Source organism: Oryx dammah, unplaced genomic scaffold (assembly GCF_014754425.2).
Source record: "Oryx dammah isolate SB20612 unplaced genomic scaffold, SCBI_Odam_1.1 HiC_scaffold_6, whole genome shotgun sequence".
Classification (NCBI taxonomy): domain Eukaryota; kingdom Metazoa; phylum Chordata; class Mammalia; order Artiodactyla; family Bovidae; genus Oryx; species Oryx dammah.
This window is the reverse complement of record NW_024070190.1, coordinates 30,833,347-30,853,572: the sequence shown is the minus strand read 5'-3', so window position 1 is coordinate 30,853,572 and position 20,226 is coordinate 30,833,347. Positions and strand designations below refer to the sequence as shown.

The 20,226-nt window shown below is 40.5% G+C and overlaps 1 protein-coding gene across 3 annotated transcripts; it reads right to left on the bottom strand.

Moving 5' to 3' along the window:
- Nucleotides 1-1,061: 1,061 nt before the first annotated feature.
- PLA2G12B (phospholipase A2 group XIIB) lies at nucleotides 1,062-19,916 on the bottom strand. Of its 3 annotated transcripts, none has more exons than XM_040242486.1 (4): nucleotides 19,572-19,916; nucleotides 10,072-10,160; nucleotides 6,255-6,420; nucleotides 1,062-1,485 (listed from the first exon to the last, which is right to left on the bottom strand). In XM_040242486.1, the coding sequence occupies exons 1-4, from the start codon at nucleotides 19,780-19,782 to the stop codon at nucleotides 1,364-1,366; spliced, it is 588 nt and encodes a 195-aa protein (XP_040098420.1). In that variant the 5' UTR covers nucleotides 19,783-19,916; the 3' UTR covers nucleotides 1,062-1,363. The 3 variants fall into 3 exon arrangements, with proteins under 3 accessions (XP_040098420.1, XP_040098421.1, XP_040098422.1); XM_040242487.1 differs by having other exon boundaries at nucleotides 1,062-1,482; XM_040242488.1 differs by lacking the exon at nucleotides 10,072-10,160 and having other exon boundaries at nucleotides 19,572-19,654.
- Nucleotides 19,917-20,226: the final 310 nt, after the last annotated feature.

The window sequence follows — 20,226 nt, the reverse complement described above, 5'->3', positions numbered from 1 at the left end:
TGCTTAATACATTTTATTGAAGTAAATATCCTAAACCACAGAGATAAATGTTATCCGCAGTTAAATCCTCTTGCTAAATATGCCAATTCGTTTTATGGCTTTACAGAAGATCAGAAAACAGTTTTTCTACTTTTCTTTTTAGAAAAGGCTGCAACCAACAACTTGTATTGGAACCAGTAACATTAACAAAAGGAAGGAAAAGGAGAAAACAATCTAAATCAGGGGTTGGCAAACTCTTTCTGTAAAGGGCTGCAGGGTAACTAGTCTAGGCTTCCCGGGTCACACAGGCCCTGCCGCAACTACTCAGCTCGGCTGTCCTAGCACAGGAACAGCTGGAACTTTACCCGACTGGGCGCTAAGCCTGATACGGCCCAGGCCTTTGTTTGTCAGTCCCTAACTTCAGCGGTCCTCAGGCCTCCCAGGGCATCGGAATCATTGGAGTGTTTCTAAAATACCAGTGTGTAGGCACCAGCCCAGAGGTTCTTTAGGGTTTTAATACTCCTCAGGTGATTCTAATCTACAGTCAGTGCTGGGAACCAGTTTTTAATACTCATCAGGTGATTCTAATCAGCAACCAGGAGTCAGTCTCTCATTCCCTTCAGTTTCCAGGGACTTTCCCTAGCTGTCTTCAGTAGCAGTTTTTACCAAATGCTTCTCAGATCTTAACACTAACATCGCTTAGTAATTGGGAATTTCAACAGGACTAGTTCAATGAAGGAAAAAATAGAACCCCAGAGACCTCACTCTGTCTGACCTGCACCTCCACAGGCTTTAATCAAGTAAGTCTCTGACCTTGTCTTGTTCTTAACTCTTCAGTGCCAGTGGTTATAATTGTCGTCATTGGAGGAACTTACCAGGTTGGGTTCTGTTCTCTTCTAAGTGAAATGGAAGCCCATTGGTGATAGTGGAATTCATTCATCTCTTTTCAAATTTTCTAAAAACTATATAATATGTGAGATGCTTATTAGCAACTGAAACATGGACCAGAGGAAAGTCATTGCCTCTCGAATGGTTGGACTCTCCAAAATTTCACTTACTAATATAATGATCAATTCCAAGAATTCCAGTATTTTAGTCTTTATTTTAGTCTTCAAAGTAAGCACTGAATTTCCAGCCAAATATGTCCTGGCTGGGGAGATTGGTGTTAAAGTGAAGAGTAGTTTTCAAATCACTTGGTGTCTTTTTTCCAGTCCTCCTTTTCAAAGGTCAAGACTCACTTTCAGCTATAAAATAGTGTTCCTTTCTGTGCTCTGTGGTATCCAAACTTTGGGAAAAAGGATGAGGTACATCCGCCATCCTACCATCTCCCAGACTGACAGCTTTGAGTGGTGTCACTCAAAATGGGGAAGGAATCACCTCTTCCTCACAACTCTTCTTTCTCCTCTTCTGCACAGATGCAAGCTGCCCGCTGACTGTTCATAAAGGGCCGGCAGCCCAAAGTCCATACAGTGTTGAACACAGTATCAGCCAGGGAATCACAGGCTACTTGAAAAAGATTAAGAGAAATATAAGGGTTAATATACAAGACTACCCCAAGTAGTAGTTTGAGTAATGTTGAAGAGGCAGCATACTTCCAAGGATAACATGATACCCAGAGGAAAGTTAGAAGCAGTGACCCAAATACAGAATTAAAAGAAAAAAAATAAAGATTTATGAGAAGCTTTTTCAGAGAAGCTTCTAGCCAGTCTAATAAAGCAGAACACACTTTGAGATGCCCTCCTTTTATGGGGCCTCCAGGTCAAAACCATGACTAGCAATCAGAATCTCCCACATCACTATGCTCACTCCATGGAAAATTACATTTTTTTTCCAGAGGACTCAAATAACATTGCTATGTTTCCTATAGCTTTCCCTGTTCAAGTGTGGGATAAATAACTAGGTTACTAATATTTTGTGAAAGATTTGTGCATCGGTATTCATCAGGGACATTGGCCTGTAAATTTGTGTGTGTGTGTGTGTATGTGTGTGTGTGGTGTTCTTATCTGTTGGTATAGGTAAGGCTAACTTCATAAGACTTGTTTGGAAGTTTTCCCTCCTCTTCAATTTTTTTTTTTTTTTTCAGTTTGACTGTGCCCAGTTTTAGTTGCAGCTTGCAGAGTCTTCACTGCCACATGCACGATCTTTAGTTGCAGCTTATGGGCTCTTAGTTGGAGCATGTGGAATCTAGTTCCCGGGCTCCCTGCATTGGGAGCACAGAGTCTTAACCACTGAACCACCAGGGAAGTCCTGTCTTCAACTTTTTGAAAGGCTTCCCTGGTGGCTCAGGTGGTAAAGAATCTGCCTGCAATGAGAGAGACCCAGGTTCAGTCCTTGGGTTGAAAAGATTCCCTGGAGAAGGGAATGGCTACCCACTCTAGTATTTTTGCCTGGAGTATCCCATAGACAGAGGAGAGAAGGATTGGTATTAATTCTTCTTTAAATGTTGAAGCTGCTTAAATAGCTGATTTTCTTTGAATGTTGAAGCCAGGAACCTCACCTGAATCTAGAGTCCAGGAATTTTATTGGGCATTAGTTACATAGGCATATGGTACTTATGTGACTGATTTCAGTCACTGGTACTCCCAGACCCCTAGAAGGAAAGCAAGTATTCACCATAAAATACACGATTGTATAAGCCATCCAGACCAACTGGTATAGTGTGGTTCAAGATCGTAGGCATCCAAAACATCTCATCAGTCAGAATTTTCCAAGAATTCACTTCCCCAGGGCTGATGAAGGGCTGGCTAGTCATCAGCTAGAATGGCTAGAAAATAGCCATTTCTTGGGAATGTGCAGAGTTTTAATAACCCAGATCTTTTGGGTTAGATACTTTCAGTATGACATGGAACAGATATAACAACAGAAATCAGAGATGAGAGAGGAAATGGTAGAGAATAATGTTCTTGGCTAAATTTGAAGCATCAATTTCAAAATAACGATGCAAGTTTTTTCATGTCTTAATAAAATTTTTTGTAAATTTCAATGACTTCTCTTAAGAAATAATGCTTATTAACATTTTTTTTGAAATTTGATTTTTTTGTTAACTTCATGTAAAATTTATCTCTAATTAAATTAACATATATAGAAAATTTCCACCTTTTTAAAAAAAGTGAAACCATCTGATCCTAAATTTTTTGTTTGTTGGGAGATTTTTGATTACTGATTCATTCTCCTTATTAGTAACAGTTCTGTTCAAATTTTTCTATTTCCTCATGATTCATTCTTGATAGATTGTTTGAGGAATTCATCTGTTTCTTCTAAGCTATCTAACTTGTCGGTGTATAATTTTTCATAGTAGACTCTTATGGTCCTTTATATTTCTGTGATATTAGTTTTAATGTTTTCTCTTTTATTTCTGATTTTATTTTCATCCTCTTTTTTTCTCTTGGCAAATGTAGCTAAAGTTTTGTCTATTTTGTCTTTTTTTTTAAAAACTAATTGATCTTTTCTATTGTCCTTTTAGTCTTCATTTCATTTATTTCCACTCTGATCTTTCTTCCTTCCTTCCTTCTACAATCTTTGGACTTCATTTGCTTTCTTTTACTAGTTCTTTGGGGTGTAAAGTTAGGTTGTTGATGTGAGATCTTTCTTATTTCTTGATGTTGAGGTTTATTGCTATGAACTTTCCTCTTATTAATAGAACTGCTAGGAGGAATAGTTAGGGAGTTTGGGATTGACATGTACACACTGCCATATTTAAAATGGATAACCAACAAGGACCTACTGTAACTCAGGTACCAACAGGGAACTCTGCTCAATATTTTGTAACAACCTGACTGGGAAAATAATTTGAAAAGGAAGATAAATGTATATGTATAACTGAATCACTTTTTTGTACACTTGGAACTAGCACAACATTGTTAATCAGCAATACTCTAATATAAAATAAAAAGTTTTTTTAAAATTAGAAGAGACCCAAATAAGTGGAAATACATCCATGTTGAGTGGTCAGAAAACATAATTTTAAGATGGCAATATTCCTCAAATGGATCTACAGAGCCAACAAAAGTCTTATCAAAATCTCACCTGCCATTTCTTGAAGAAATTGACAAACTGAACCTAAAATTCATGTGGAAATGAAAGAAATACAGAATATCTGAAAAAATCTTGAAAAAGAATAAAGTTGAAGGACACATCTTGATTTCAGATTTTACTACAAAATTACAGTAATGAAAACAGTGTGGTACTGGCATAGATCAATAGAATAGAATTGAATTGAAAGTCTTGAAATAAACACTGCAATTATGACAAACTGATTTTTTTGACAAGGGTACATAAACAATTGAATGTGGGAAAGAATAGTCTCTTTCAACAAATGGTGCAGGAACAAGTGGTGGGAAAGAATAGTCTTTTATTTAACAAATGGTGTATATCTATATGCAAAAGAATGAAGCTGGATCTCTTTCTTACACCTTACAGAAAAATTAACTAAAATGGATCATAGATCTAAATATATGAGCTAGCTAAAACAACACTTTTAGAAGAAAACATAGTGACTTTGAGTTCGGCAAAACCCTTTTACACATGACATCAAAAGTACAAGAAATTTAAAAGATAAAAACAGACTTAAGCAAAATGTAAAACTTCTGCACTACAAATTATATCATCAGGAAAGTGAAAAATCAACCCATAAAATGTGAGAAAGCATTTGCAAGTCATACATCTGTTAAAAGATTTACATCCAGAATATATACAAAAAGTTTTATGACTCAATAATAAAAAGAGAGCCCAATTTTAAGGAGGGCAAATGAATAGACATTTCTCCAAAGCAATTATTTAATGGCTAATAAGCACATGAAAAGATGCTCAATATCATTAGCCCATAGGGAAATGTAAATCAAAACCACAATGAGATATAACTTCACAGCCAATAGGGTTTATAATAAAATAGATAGATAATAACAGGTGTTGGCAAGGATGTGGAGAAATTGGGTCCTTACTACATTGCTGGTGGGGATGTGAATTGGGGTAGCTATTTTGGAAATCAATTTGTCACAAACTTACCAAATAACCTAGAAATTCCCCTCCTAGATATATATCCAAGACAATTGAAAACATGTCACCACAAATACTTGAAATAAATGTTCATACCAGAATTATTCATAATAGTCCAAATGTGCATCAACTGATGAAAGAAAATTTGTTATATCCATATAATGGAATATTATTCAGCTATTAAAAAGGAACGAAATACTGATACACACTACAATATGGATAACCCTTACCAAATGAAAGAATCCAGTCACAGAAGACCACATATTTGTAATTCCATTTATATGAATTGTCTACAATAGCAAATTTATAGAGACAGAAGACTAACGGTTGCCTAGAACTAGACAGGGGAACATTGTGGGGTGAGACTGCTAATGGCTCTGGGATTTCTTTGTGGAGTGATGAAATTGTTCTAAAATTTATTGTGGGGAGTAACTTGACCTGACCCTAGATTAGCAGCAGGCATTTTTCACCTTTTATAGGTACAGATGGAAGGATACTCCCATTTACAGAGCCTCATTAATTATTCATATTTTCAAATCTATGCACATTCACTTTAGAACAACACTCTAGACATTGATCTATAATAGGAGCCAAGATTCTTCCTGCCGCTGACTTTCCCAGTAGCATAAAGCCAGCTCTTCATAAGCCTGAATTTCAAACTTTACCATCTAAAAGTATGTAACAGTAATACCTGGATATACTGTTTGGGCTTCAGAAACTAAAGAATTACAATTTTCCTAAGATAAATTAGGAAAAAGAAATTATAGAATCACTGCTAGAAGTTAGGCAGCTAAGCAGTCATTTTAAAATAATTATCCTCAAGGATATAGAGAACTTTACGCAAAAAGAAGATAGGTTTTAAAAAATTATTTCTCTTACTGAGAACAAAATAAGAAAAAAAAAAGCTTCAACCCAACCACATGGACCTATACAGAATAATTCCTGATATGGAAAATTATTTAACAGTGGAATGGATAATGAAAGCCAGTTGGGCAAGTCTTGCTCTGGTCTTAGAGGATAGATTTTTATCCTCTGGGAAGGCTTTGGTGTGGCCCTGTCCATCAGGAGTGGTGCCAGAAGCTCCTGGGCAGGACAGCAAGAACTTTAGTGAGGACTGCCCAGAGTCTCCCTTCCCCCTTGCTTCACTGGTCACAGAGTTCTATAAAGAAAGATCAGTGAACTCTGATGGTCCCTTTGAGTAAAGGGGCTCTGATTACATTTCTGTGTGAAAATAGGTACCAAACTCTCTGCTCACAGGTCAATGCACTTAAGATACCTACCTTCCACATTGGAGACAAAGCCCAAACTCCGTTTAAGGTCAGAGCAGATAGAGTGGAGACACCATCGGAATTTTGCATCACAGCGATACTTGTTGGCACCACAAGTGTCGTAACAGACGTCCAGCTGGTTGCAGCACTTGGTCATTGCTGGAATGCCCAAGTCCATCTGGAGAAAAGTGAAGGAAGAAAAGAGAAGGAAGAAAATGCCACGTTTAGACCAAGGACCTTAGGCAAACTTGCCTACCTTGTTCTCAAATTCCTGTTACAGATTCAGGTCAGTTCAGAAGCACCAGATGACTGGGAAGAATACATCAAGTTGACAGTCACAGGATGCTGTTTTAATCATGATCTAGTCATTAGTTTAATAACTTTGAATGGCCCCTTTTTCTGCTTTTTCTTTTAGATTTTAGTAGTTTTTTAAATTCAGAGGCCACTATGGAGCTAAAAATAGAAAATCAGAAAGTGAGTGCAAGAGGGCAGAGCTTCAATACTTTCAAATTCAACTAAAACCTTTGTGTGATTTTTTTTTTAACCAAATATTCCAAGGCTCAGAAGTATGAAAAATTAAGCCTTGGTTCACAAAGAGGTCACCAGGATTTTGCAGGGACCCATTCCATGCAGCGCTGTTTTAAGTGTATGTATCTGTTTGTAATGTGTTGGGGAACAGAGCAGGGTATAGAACATAGTTCCTGCCTACAAGGGGACTATGATCAAACAACATCTAACATATATATACACATACACATTTATAAAGTATCCTATAAACAATTATAAATCTATCATAAACTAAGTTCATAGACTTCCACACGCAGAGACATCAAATGGGAACTTTTGTAGAGGATTATTAGATGATGGTATACTTAAGATATAACAAGTCAAAAAAGGAAGTAATAAGCAAATCATATACAAGCAAGTCAACCAGTTTGTTTAGTCATTCTAGGGTCTTGTCAGTGTGATATATGTTTTTTTATTATATGTACTTTTTAATTAGGGAGAAAGACAAGTTGATAGCTGGCCTTGACTTCCAAAGTAACAAGTTAGATTTGATTGGGCTTCCCAGGTGGCATAATGGTAAAGAACCTGCCCACCAATGCCAGAGACCTAAGAGATGTAGGTTCCATCCCTGGGTTTGGAAGATCCCCTGGAAGAGGTCATGGCAACCCATTCGTGTATTCTTGCCTGGAGAATCCCGTGAACAGAGAAGCCTTGTGGGCTACAGTCCATAGTGTCACAAAGAATCAGACATGACGGAAGCAACTTAGCTGGCATGCACTTGAAGAGGGGACGGACACGGTGCAATAAGTGATTAGAGAGAAGTAATCAAGAATAAGATGACGAAGGAGTAGGTGGACTTGGAGAACATCTCTCTCCACAATGACATCAGGAATACACCTTCAGACACAGAGAGGCATGCAGAACACCAGCTGAGAGCTGACAGGAGTCCCTGACCAGTAGGAAAGAATATATGCTGCTGCTGCTAAGTCGCTTCAGTCGTGTCCGACTCTGTGCGACCCCATAGACGGCCTCCCACCAGGCTCCCCCGTCCCTGGGATTCTGCAGGCAAGAACACTGGAGTGGATTGCCATTTCCTTCTTCAATGTATGAAAGTGAAAAGTGAAAGGGAAGTCGCTCAGCCACGTTCAACTCTTCGCGACCCCATGGACTGCAGCCTACCAGGTTCTTCCGTCCATGGGATTCTCCAGGCAAGAGGACTGGAGTTGGGTACCATTGCCTTCTCCGAGGAAAAGAATATATATACCACGCAAAACTCCGTAGGACGAAGGAACTAGGGGGAGAAGTTAGTAGGACTGGACCTGCCCTGGCCAATGGGGGGACTGAAGCAGGGGTCCAGTCCCCACATCAGGGCAATTGTCTGAGTCGTAGGAGAAACATTTAATGCTGAGAGTGAAACAGCTGATCTGTGGCAGCCTAAAGGGGACGGGAATCAGACAGGCCTTGCTGCAGCCATACATACCACGGACAGGGACGCTGGTCCCCTGGAAGGCATAGAGCTGGGAGCTGGAGTTTAGGGATTGTGGAGCAATACCAGGGCGAGGGCTGCTGTTGACCGCGGAGAGACAGATGGGGGTAGCGGGTGGGGGGCAGATGTGAGGAAGGAGACTGTGGTGGGAAACGCCTGTGGAGGAAAGCCAGACAGCCATGGAAGCAAGGCGATACTGCTGGCGGTGGTGGAGCCATCGCCATAGCCTCTCTCTCCCCACCTGCCAGCATCGGCAGCTGAATGATAGAGGCTGGCCCATCAAACACCTGATGCACTGAAGGACAGAGTAGGACCCCACCCAGGGTGCTCCTTTAAGCGACTGATGCGCAGAACTACAGAGTAGGACCCCAGGCAAGGGAGCCCTCTAAGTCCCTGAACGGGCAGAGCTACGGAGAAAGACTGGCTAAAGAGGCCTTCTGATCACCAGCAACAAGAGGCTCAAGAAAAAGATTCTGATAAGGCCGTAACTCCTGCAGTGGAGGCAATCCGTGTCCCTACACACTTGGCGTCGCCAAGGTCCCCACAAGCCAAGCATCTGTGCCACTTTCATCCTCAATTCTCACTGGGGCAGAGCTGCCACAGGCAAAAAGAGTCTTGCATCTGTGCACACAGGCTCACTTTGGTAGCATCTGACTCTGCAACTCTGTAGACTGTGGCCTGCCAGGCTTCTCTGTCAGGAAGCAGGATAGGGTCTCCAGGCAAGAATTTGCCTGGAGGTTTTCATATCCTTCTAGAGCACTATATTTCCTGCTGTCCTAGCTGCCAACTCCCCTGAGTACCTCGAGCTGCTGGAATCCCTGTGACCCAAGCAGCTGCACCACCTCCACACCTGGCCCTCTCAGGGGCAAACCCCAGTCCTCCAGGGCAGCCTCAGGAGCAAACCCCACTGGACGACCCATATCCCAAGGTGGAAATAAAACCACAGTTGAAATCCAGGGGCAGTGTGGCTAAGGAAGAAGACCCAAAACCTTCCCACCAGCTGTACAAGCTCAGATTAAATCCACACGATCAACCAGGCAGACTCTGTGTCTATGGAACATATAAAAGGTCATTGAGAGCTCCCACAAAAGAAAAACACACTAGTTCTGATAGCTGTGAATACTGGGGGCAAGAACACACAAGAGTAGGACCAGCCTAGAATCCAAAACAAGATATGAAATCCTTCTACCAAATTTTCTATCACTTTAGCTTCTTATCTAAAGTGAAAAAGGTAAAAGCGTTTCTGAGAGGTCTTTAAAAAATTAATTATTACTTGTTTTTAGAGGAAGCTGATAGTTTGAGAAATAGTCAGTGGCAAAATGAAAAATGTTTTAGGCGGCAGCTGGTTGGCAGGGGACGATATGTGTGTGTGTGTTTGCAGATTTCTATGATGCTAATACTCCAAACATAATTGATTTAACAGTTCAGACATGAAGTCGGCCACTTGCAAAAGTCCTGAGGACACAGCAATCAGCCCTCACTGGTCAGTACCAGCTTGCTCCAGTACATCTCTAGAAAGTCTCACCAATTTGAAGAGGTCACACTTGTCCGATCTATTTCAAATTAAGTTATGCTTGGTTCACTAAGGCCCAGCTGATGTTTGCGCTGATGACTTCAAAGTTCACTACCCAAAGGCTAATCTGAGGGACAGCTGCATCTGAGAAAAGGAAATCAGATGCTTTCTTTGAAAATTATCTCCTTTTCTCTGTATCCAGTTTAAAATACTAATTATATTGCTCAACCATATTCCATAAGTGATGAGTTCCATTAGAGGGACCTCTTAGATTAGTCTTAGTCAAAACCAGTCAACTAAGAAAACAATGGAGGTGTACATACTCTTTCTGGTACCTTGAGACCCAGGAAATAGGAGCTGCAGCCGTTGGGCTCCTGAGGCGTGTAGCCAGGTCTGGGCATTGGTGCCTTTCCTAGCAGGGGAAACAGAGGAAAGAAGCAGGAAGAAGTGTTTAGAAATGAAGCATTTGGAAATATTCATCAAATAAAAATTGTCTAAAAGTATATTCAACTTTTCCTTTAAAAGTCACTGCTCATCACAGACTTAAATTAGGTAGTGATGATGACTGATGATATCATAAAAAAGTAATACTCTCCAGACCAGACTGGCATATTTCTCCCAATCTTGAAGAGTTTTATGAGCATTTATTTACTAACAATGCTAACATTTCTTACATGGGTGACCTTGAAGATAAAGTCCATGGCAAAACCAAACTAAAACTTAAGATCTTCCATTCTTCTATCCACTGTAAGACCACATACTATACACAAAGACCACCGCCTGATCATACACTTAAGGGATCAGAATTAAAATAATACCACAAACATTTTTAGAATAACTTGAAGGAAATTTTGCAAGATTCCATAAATGTAGGCAAACCATTATTTACCAAAATACAAAGAAAACATGCCTATACGATATTGTAGTTGTTTGTGTCATAGAACTAAGGCGAAACTATCTGAAAAGCTTTGGATTTCTTGGTTTCTCCTTCATGGCTTTTGAGTTATTTTATAGTCTTGCAAATACATATAGAGAAGCCTTGTCAGTGTATCAAGGGTAGTCATTATAGATAAAGATAACCTTGACTTTAGATGACCTCAGAACAGTCATCTGCAGTGAGTATTTTTATGCCATTATCCAGATAAGAAATATGGGACTAAGAGATTTAGTGACTTGCCTGAGTCATTTAGAAAGTGGGAGGAATTGGGATATAAATCCAGCTTTCCTGTTTGTCTCCTAAACCCAGGCTCTTTCCCCTCATTCCTCTGCATCTTATAGGAGATCCAAGACAGCCAAAGACTCAGGAAATAAGCCAAGAATTAATCCTCCAAATGAGACACATGGCATTTCTTCTTTCTCTTCTGTAATTTTCTCCTATCAGGTATTTTATTCTTAATTATTTTGCGTTATGAACTATTTAAAAACTAAAGTCAGAGAAACAAATACCTATGTACCCACTACACAGAGACAATGAATGTCAATGTTGCCAAACTTGCTATAAATATTTTTATGCTTGATTAAATGTTATAAGTATAGTTGAAGTCTCTTTACACCCCATCTTTCTGTTTTAAGTTTTAGATGCTAAGTCTATGATTTAAAGCTCTCTCTCCTTTTATTCTTAAAATTTTTCTTGATTACTCTTGGATATTTACTCTTACATATGAATTTGTGAGTCTACTTATTACATTCTACAAGACATCATCAAGATTTTTACTGAAAATACATTGAATATACAGATTAATTTGGAGACAACTGGATTTCTTAGAATATTCTAAATTTCCAGACATGAGCCTAATATAGCTTTCTATTTACTTAGATCTTTCTTATGTCTTTCAATAGAGTGTTATAATTTACTCCATATGTTTATTATATCTCCTATAAACTATATTATTCAGATGCTTAAACAAGATAGAATATATTAAGAATATCAGGATCTAAAATTAAGGCTCAGAAGGATGGAATGATGTCTGCCCTTTTCTGGAACCAAGGCTGCTTCTAATCTTCTGCTCTACCAGCCCTGGAATGTAGCCCTGGGTCTCATGATCCAAGATGGTGCTTCAGCCAACACATCCATATTACAAATTGCAGAATGGAAGAAGGAGGTAAAAAGGTCAGAGGCCCTCTCTTTAATAAACCCATTCCAGAATGTTACACACATCACTTCCTCTTACTTCCCTTTAGCCAGACTTTAATCATAGGGCAACACCTACTTGCAAAAGTGGGCTAAGAAATGAAGTGTTTTTTTCAATGTAGGCAGCCATGAGCCCGGCTTGAAATTGGAAGGAGGGCTTATGAATGTAGAGAAAATGGGGATAATAAGCAGTCTCTGCCATAGTCTGTTTGGGTATTTGTTACTGTGGTACAACATGTTTATAAGACAGTGGTTCAAGATAGCCCTCCGTGATCCTTGTCCTGGTGTATTTATACCCATGTGTACTGTCCTGTGGTTGGTCTGTGTGACCAATAGAATACGGCAGAAATGGAGGTATGTTGCTTCCAAAATTACATTATAAAAGACTACAACTTCTGTCACGGAAAGGTCCATGTGGCAAAGAACTAAAGCCTCCTGCTAACAGCCACATGAGTTTGGAAGGAGATCTCCAGCTTCAGTCATATCTTCAGAGACTGTAGTATCAACAGGCAGTGTGACTAGAACCTTTATTAGAAACTCAGAGCCAGAACCACCCAGAAGAGCGTCTAGATCTCCCATCCTGTGTGACACAATAAAATGGTTGTTAAATGGTTGTTATTTTTAGCTGCTAAGTTTGGGGGTCCCTTGTTTCTCAGCAATACTTAATTATTGCAGTTGCCATTATGATTTGAATCTTTTTTCATTACATCATTTCCTACGACAGCTTTATTGAGATAAAATTCACATATTATACATTCACTCATGTAATGTAATTCTGTGGGTTTTAGCTGTGAGACCATCACCGTAACCTAATTTTAGAACATTTTTATTATCCCAGAAAGAAACCCAATACTCATTTTTAGAAAAATCTCCATCTTTCATGTTTATCCATGTTGCAGCATGTACCAGTACTTATTTTATGTATGAATAATATTCCATTCTCTGGATCTACAGTTTGTTTATTCATCCACCATTAATAGACATGGTATCTGTTTCCATTTTGGGGGCTATTTGTGAATAGTGCTGCTATGTTCAACTGTCTACAAGTGTTGGTTTGAATATCTGTTTTCAGTTCTTTCATTTTTATATACCCAAGGAGTGGAATTTCTGGGTCATATAGTAATTCTGTTTAACGTTGTGAGGAACTATCAGCCTGCTTTTTTCAGCAGATGTACTATTTTGTATTTCCACCAGAAATATACAAAAGTTCCAATTTCTTTAATCCTCACAATTTCACTACAGTGTATCTATAAGTGGTCTATATATCTGGAACAATCTGAAGGCTTTGCGTCTTTCACCTCTGGAGAATTCATAGCCTTTGTCTGAATTTTTAAGTTTCTTCATTCTCTATAATTTCTCCTTCTGGGCCTCTTTCTACTGAATGGTGAATCTTTTTGATCCTGTCCTTCTTGTCTCTTAATCTCTCTTTTATATTTTCCCTATTTTTCTCTCTGTACTGAATTTTTATTAGCTTCATCAAATTTATTTTCTACTTTATTAATTATCTCTAGGTTGACTAGCTGCTAGATTATCTGATATGTAACCTATCCACTGAATTCTTTTGATGACTATAATTTTTATTTCTGTGAGTTCTATTTAAATCTTTCAAATCTACGTATTCGTTTTCATTGTTTTATTTTCTAATTACATTTTCTATCCTTTCTTTTATATTTTTAATAATTTCAAACGTTATGATTTTTTATCTCCAATCCTTGGGATGCACTTTCATTTTTTAATGTCCACTGACTCTCCGTCATGGTGGATTATCTTTTCAAATGGTATGTAGTTGTTTTCGGAAGGGCTTGTTTTTCTAAAAGAATTCCTGGGCCCTGAGTCACATACTGCAGAGTAGTCCCTAGCTGCTTTGGCTGTGGCTCCAGCAGACTGTGGATAATTGAGACACACAGGTATTTGTTAATTTCTCAGCTTGGAATACTCACACCAGGCCAGCTGAAGAAATTCAGATTCCTCATCTGTGCATAGAATATGCTTCAGGTAGTGACCTCTTAGTGGGTGTTTATTCCTCCTGCAGGCCCCACCCCCAGCTGGATAGAAAGCTTCCTTGCTACTTCTGATCCCTTCTAAACAGACTAGACAGTTTCCCAGGGTCCAAACTTTCTGCACACTGTTCAGTTCCAACTTCCCAAATCTTACAGTTCTTCCCCTCTCTCTGTATGAGCGTTAAAGCACATTCCTCAGCCCATGGAGTCTATATATAATGTTCCAGACTGACACCTCCAAGGACCACAGCAGCACAAGCTCCTGCTACCACTTTGGCTTTGTGTTTCCTCTTCATTTCAGGAACTTGAAGGTTTCCCTTTATTTCATTCTAGCTTGAGTGTATATGTATTTGTTTTGATATTTAATTTCCACTCAGCCTTTTTTATTATTTGTAGTGGAAGTGTCCTGTACTCGTTGATGGAGTCTGCCAGCCCACCAGTGATTCCTCCATCACTTTTCAAAGGCCTTGAGAAATATACCTTAGTATTGATACTCTACTAACTTGTGTGTGTGTGTGTTGCACTGGGAGTAGGGGAATGGGTAAAGTGTATTAAATAATACTAGTAATCAAATTATACATATGGAAATAATCACACAATTAAATGTGTATTATCTCTCGGAAGTGAGACTATGGTGATTTTATTTCTTCTTTGGGTTGTTATTTTACAAATGTTCTACTTATACTAGGTTTATAGAAATCAGAAGGAACATTTCAGTAAACAAACAAATGTCTAAATTTGATGGTGAAATTTAGCTCTTTTTCTGATCAAGGGTTTTTGCAGCAGAGTCAGTCCAGTTTCCTGAGTTACCCTCTGCCTTTTTTCGACTTAATATAAAAACTCCCAGTTTGAAAGATAATGGGTCACCAATTACAGACACGTCCTATCTAGCCTGCTGTTGATGACAGTTACTTTTATTGTATTTAATGTTTCATGATAGTTGCAGAAAGTCTGTTGGGGAATGAAGCTTGAAATAAAAATTCTAAGAAAAAAGGTGATGGTTTGAGTCCAGACAGAAATTATGTACCAGATCCTCATGTTACAGTTGGAGCAGATTTGAGCTGTGTTACATCTTTTCAGTTTGATGTTTTTAGTCTAGGCATCAGTTATGCACGATGTCACAACCTAGTTTTATTTTGGGGTTTTGGCTACCTATAGGAGTGAGAGGCTGACCACCTGATCTGGATCAGCTTGGCAAACACTGGGCCAAGTCCAGCCTGTTCTTGTATAACCTGCCAGATAAAAATAATTTTTATATTTTTAAATGGTTGGGGGAAAAGTCAAAACAAGGATAATATTTTGTGACATATTAAACTTGAAATTAAAATTTTAGTGCTCATAAAAACTCTTTTCAGAACACAGCAACACTCATTCATTAAGTATATTAGCCACAGATGCTTTCACAAAAAACAAGCCAAAAACTGTTTTGATCTTGAGGATGGTCCTTTAAGCAAGACAAAAAATGCAGAAGATATAAATGAAGTCCTGATAGACTTGTGGAGATTTAAAACATCCGACTAAAGTGAAACACCACAAAACACTTAAAAGACAAATAAGGGAGTCAGGCATGAAATGAGAGTTCTACCAGCAGACAGGTCACTACCTTCTGGGCCCAACCGGCTTTTCTCTCTGTCACAGTAAAAATGTCTGGGGTTTATCACCCAGGTCAAGGGTTAGGCTACACAGGAGGGTGTGCACTTTCTCCCCACGCAGCTGGTCCCAGGGGAGGCAGCTCTGCGCTCCTCTAGGGGTCGACCTGGTGGTCAGAGAGCCGAATTAAGCGCACATTTTGCTTCCTGCCAGAAACCCTCAAACACAGCATGAGGAACCCAGCAAGGAGCAAAACAGAACTGTGGCGATTGAACTGAGGCAGTGAACTCGATTCCAGTCGCTAAAACAGATCCAGTTACTGTATGAGGTCAAGTGAGCGAGTGGTCCCAGAGATCTGTCTGGGACAATCCCTGTTTCAGTATTTAAAGTCCTTCGGCCCAGGAACCACCGCCCCCCTCATCCTGGCAAACAGTTCATCACCTTTCCTGAGAACAACCTTTGCCCTCTAGGTCAGTAGCTCTTTCCTTTTTTCAGGCTATACACCCTCTAAGAATCTGATGAAGGCTGTGAATTCTTTGCCTGGAAAAATACACAAACTCACAGGTTCATAAAATTCTGCTCTAAAATCTCAAACAGGTAAAAAGTTCTCTAGAAAATAAGAATGCTGATGTTTAAGGATACCTGCTTTCCTAGAACTTAACGCAAGAAGAAAATTATCCTTTTATCCAAGTGTGACAGTGTGCATGAATATCTTAAATCATGATATATAAGACACAGAAACTCTGCCCCAGAGACCTTCATAAAGACACAGAAAAAATCATCATTTGATACTTTCTTCCAGAAGCTGAGAGGGTGTTTTCCAGCCACCGGGATTTCTGTGTTTTTTAATTTTATATTGAAAAAGAATCAGAAGAATCTGATTGCATAGTTAACTTGTTGACTATGTTTCTCAAACATTTATAAAATTTGTTTGGTACCTGCCATGCTCCATTTTGTAGCTTGGTTCAGATGTCAAGAATCTGCCTGCAATGCAGGAGACGGGGGTACAATCCCTGGGTTGGGAAGATCCCCTGGAGAAGGGAATGGCTACCCACTCCAGGATTCTGGCCTGGAGAATCCCATGGAGGGAGGAGCCTGGTGGGCTGTTACAGTCCATGGGGTCACAAAGAGTTGGATGCAACTGAGTGCCTTTCACTTTCTAACAGCACTAATTCTTTATATACAGTGTCTTTAATTCTTATAACCATCTTGCAAGATAGATATTATTAACATTAGATATAAACATGAGGAAACAAAGGTTGAGAAAGTTAGGTAACTTGTCCAAGGTCACTAGCAATGAGATGTCCTGCACCCCCACCCCCAGATCAAACCCTTGATTTTTCCATCAAAGCCTGGTTCAAGGACCATTTGTGCTGTCCCTAGCACAGCCCTGCTGAGTCAGAATCCCTGAGGTGGGAGAGGGTGTTCACATTCGTGCAGACTCCTTAAACCAGGTGTATGTACCATGTATACTCTTGATTCGTGTTGAATCTCTATGTTTTAGCCCAATCCTTTGGTAAATTCAGATTTTGTGTGTTAACAGGAAAACTAACTGTAGGTAAATGAAGTGTAGCAAACAGTGTTGACAGGCTAGCAGGATACAAGCACAAATTGCCGGTCTGAACAACTATGGGCTGAAGTTCTTCCAGAATGATCCCTTAAATTGTGTTGTCTACTGTAGCCGCAATTTGTAATCACCTGGGAAACATTAAAAATAATGATGTCTGGGTCCAACCTAAGGAGATTCCCTTTTAATTGATTTGGGCAGCAAGTGTTTTTTAAAGCCGCCCAGGTGATTCTAAGTGCTGAGTGAGGCAGGAACCACTGTTTTAAGTGGTGATAAGCACCTACCAAATGGCAATTTTTCTTGTAGACTAACTGTTGCTAAATTGTTCCTTCTGGAAAAAAAAGAGAAAATCGGTTTTTAAAGCAGCTTCCCCCGCTCCCCCACCGGAAGTGTGATCCCAGGACTCTAGCAGCAGCAGGATCACCTGCGAACTCTTAGAAATGCAGATTTTCTGGCCCCGCCCCAGACCTTCCCAATCAGTATAGGAGGAGTCGAGGTGAAGCAGCCTTTTTAAACAAGCCCTTAAAGGGATTTGCAGCGCAGGCAAGTTTGGGAGCCAGTGCTTTGAAGAAAGTGTTTTGCACAAGAAATGTGTCACAAGGCAAACTGTAAACAAACAGTTAGTTATTAGATGCTATCTGTTCAAAAGCCTGCTTGGTTCTCAACCAACTTGAGAAGATAGTCTGTGCTGTTTGGGTGCAGCCTTCAGATTCTTGGCTTTCTGCATCCCAAAGGTAACAAGGCTTAACCCCCTCTTTCCTAAATGGTTTTCAGGTCCCTCTTTGGACAGGTTCCATTTTACAGAGTGACTGGAGTTACTTGCGACCCTGTAATCTCTCTGTTGGCTATTCCCATCCCCCACCAGTGATTGCTACATCGACTGACCCAGGTGGAAACTTGCAACCAAACTTTGCTGAAATCTTTTAATGCCATTTTACTAGAAAAGAGGGTTTGGGTCTTGTTTCCCTAAAGAAAGAGAAAAGAAAAGAAAAAATCCTGTGTTGTCTATTTGGTAAACCACAGACTTAATAAGTCTTGTGTTGCCTCTAGGAAGGAAAGGAGCACCTGTGTTTATCAAATACCTGGAGTTAACCCTTTCCTGCCCCATCCATGCAAACTCGGTGAGCATGGTCCCTGTGACAAGGCATCTCTGCATTTGTCCAAGACACCCTGGATAAAGACGTGGCTAGCAGTTTTACTCTAGTACAGGTTTACTCTATGGAATCTTCACAGAGGTGCTGCAGCTTCCTTTTTTCACTATCTCCCTCTGAGGTTGAAGCTTCTATTCTGTAAAAATTTTGGTTCTGGAGTGCTAACCACAGTCTCTTAGTCACTTTCAGTTTGTAAGAAGAGATTCCTCCTGCTCAGGGGTAAGAAAGGAGTGCAAGACATTGGCTGAGTCCAGCAAGCGTGTGGCTTTTTTGAGTCTCTCTCCAAGCTGAGTTTTATCTGTTGTGTCTGGAGAAAATATTTCTCAAGTGTTTTCCTGCTAGGCTCAGTCACCATTTCATCTCTTAATCCCATGCTGAAACATTTGATAAACTAAACACTGAAATGGATGCTGTTAGGAGACTGTGTCTGCTTTCAAAAACATTTTCTTTGGAAGTTACCCCTTGCCTCCTAGCTGTAAGGTCCAGGGCCCCTCTTTCTGCTCCCATTACACTGAATTCCAGTGTAGGGGAGAGCAAGAACAGGCCTCAGGGTCTGCTGTTTTGCAGCTAGGCCTTCACGCAGTTTCCCATGTTCCCTCTTTACAACTCAGGCGAGGTAGTACTCCTACCCATTCAGTTCCACATCCAAGACCAGGCTTGAGGGACAGTGTGGTCACTCAGGGCCTGATCCCTGGTAGGCAGAGGCGGCTGGCAGATGCGCATCCTACTCACGGAAGGTCTGCCATTGCTGACTAAGGCAGGGACAGCTCTCTTGGTTCCAGGTGGGGTGGGGGGCGGGATGGGTTAGGCAAAGTGATCAGAGACTGACATAGTTGGGAGGAAGGTATGAACCGTATTACAGGGAGAGGAGAATCCATTGCCAAGCCAGGCACAAAGTGTCTGAGAAAGCTCAGAATTTTCTGGCAGAATTTTCCCTGAATGATCAGCTTCAGTTTTCAGCCCTTGGAACACCTCACAAAGACATCCCCTATTCATTTTCCTCCTTGCCACCTTTTGCTAAGTATCTATCTGCCTCAAAACAAACCCATTGAAATGGCCCCAGGGAACAAGTATTGCAAAACTCCTTGGAGTAGGTTTGCCAGAAAAAACACAGGAAGTGCAGTGAAATATATATTTCAAATAAACAATCAGTAATTTGTCATTATAAGCATGTTCCAAATATCTCAAATATTTTAATAAATATTGGTTGTTTATTTGAAATTCAGAGTTCACTGGGCATTCTACATTTTAATTTTCTGAATCTGGCAACTGCCCTCTAAGAAGGGGATAACAGGGAAAAACTGCATGACAGATTGTGGCCCTGCTCAGGCTGTTCACAGGTCCACCAGCGACAGTTTCAGGGGAAGAGAAGCTGAGCACTCACCGTATCGGCACCTGTACTGACAGACTCCATTTTTCCCTCCCAGCAGTTCCAGAAAGGAATCGAAGTAGCTGTTGACAGATTCAAAGCTGCCCCGGATGTGCCGAAGGCCCCAGTCTGAATAGGACTCCTCTGCGTCAGGGCTGGTGTCACTCTGAGCCAGGCCACCAGCCAGGCTGAGCCACAAAATCAAAAAGCTGATGACCCGCGTCATCCTGTAGCCAGGTGGGTGCTGAGGTCCCTCCTCAAACTCCCCCAGCCAGTGTCCCCGGAAGCCCAGGTACACAGCCCACCGGCCAGATGCCAGGCAGGACTAAGGGATTACCTGGAACGCTCAATCTGTGTGCTCCCCAGAGGTGGACTTTAAACACAGCTATGGAGGTTAGGATGAGATCAGGGCAATTAGAAAGGGCAAAGGTTAGGCAGTAGGAGGGCCTGTCTGGGGAACGGCTAGTCAGAGAGCGAACACTTCACAGAGGATTCCCCGGCCCTGGAGCAGGGAAGTTAGCCAGCTTCTGGAGGCATAAGTTGTGGAGCAATTGGAATTCTACCCCAAACAAGCTGGTTAACCTACAGATCGGTTGCAAGTTTGGTCCCCCAGGACCAGCCTCTTGACACAAAGGACCTGGCCACACCCCTAAGCCAGTCACCTACAGCT

Bases quoted from the DNA above. Each gene is read 5' to 3' on its own strand.
- PLA2G12B (XM_040242486.1), bottom strand. From the start codon at position 19,782: ATGACGCGGGTCATCAGCTTTTTGATTTTGTGGCTCAGCCTGGCTGGT. The intron at 10,161-19,571 runs GTGAGTGCTCAG...TTCCCCTGCTAG, and splicing joins TCAGTACAGGTGCCGATACG to GAAAGGCACCAATGCCCAGA. The intron at 1,486-6,254 runs GTAGGTATCTTA...ATCTTTTTCAAG, and splicing joins CTTTGTCTCCAATGTGGAAG to TAGCCTGTGATTCCCTGGCT.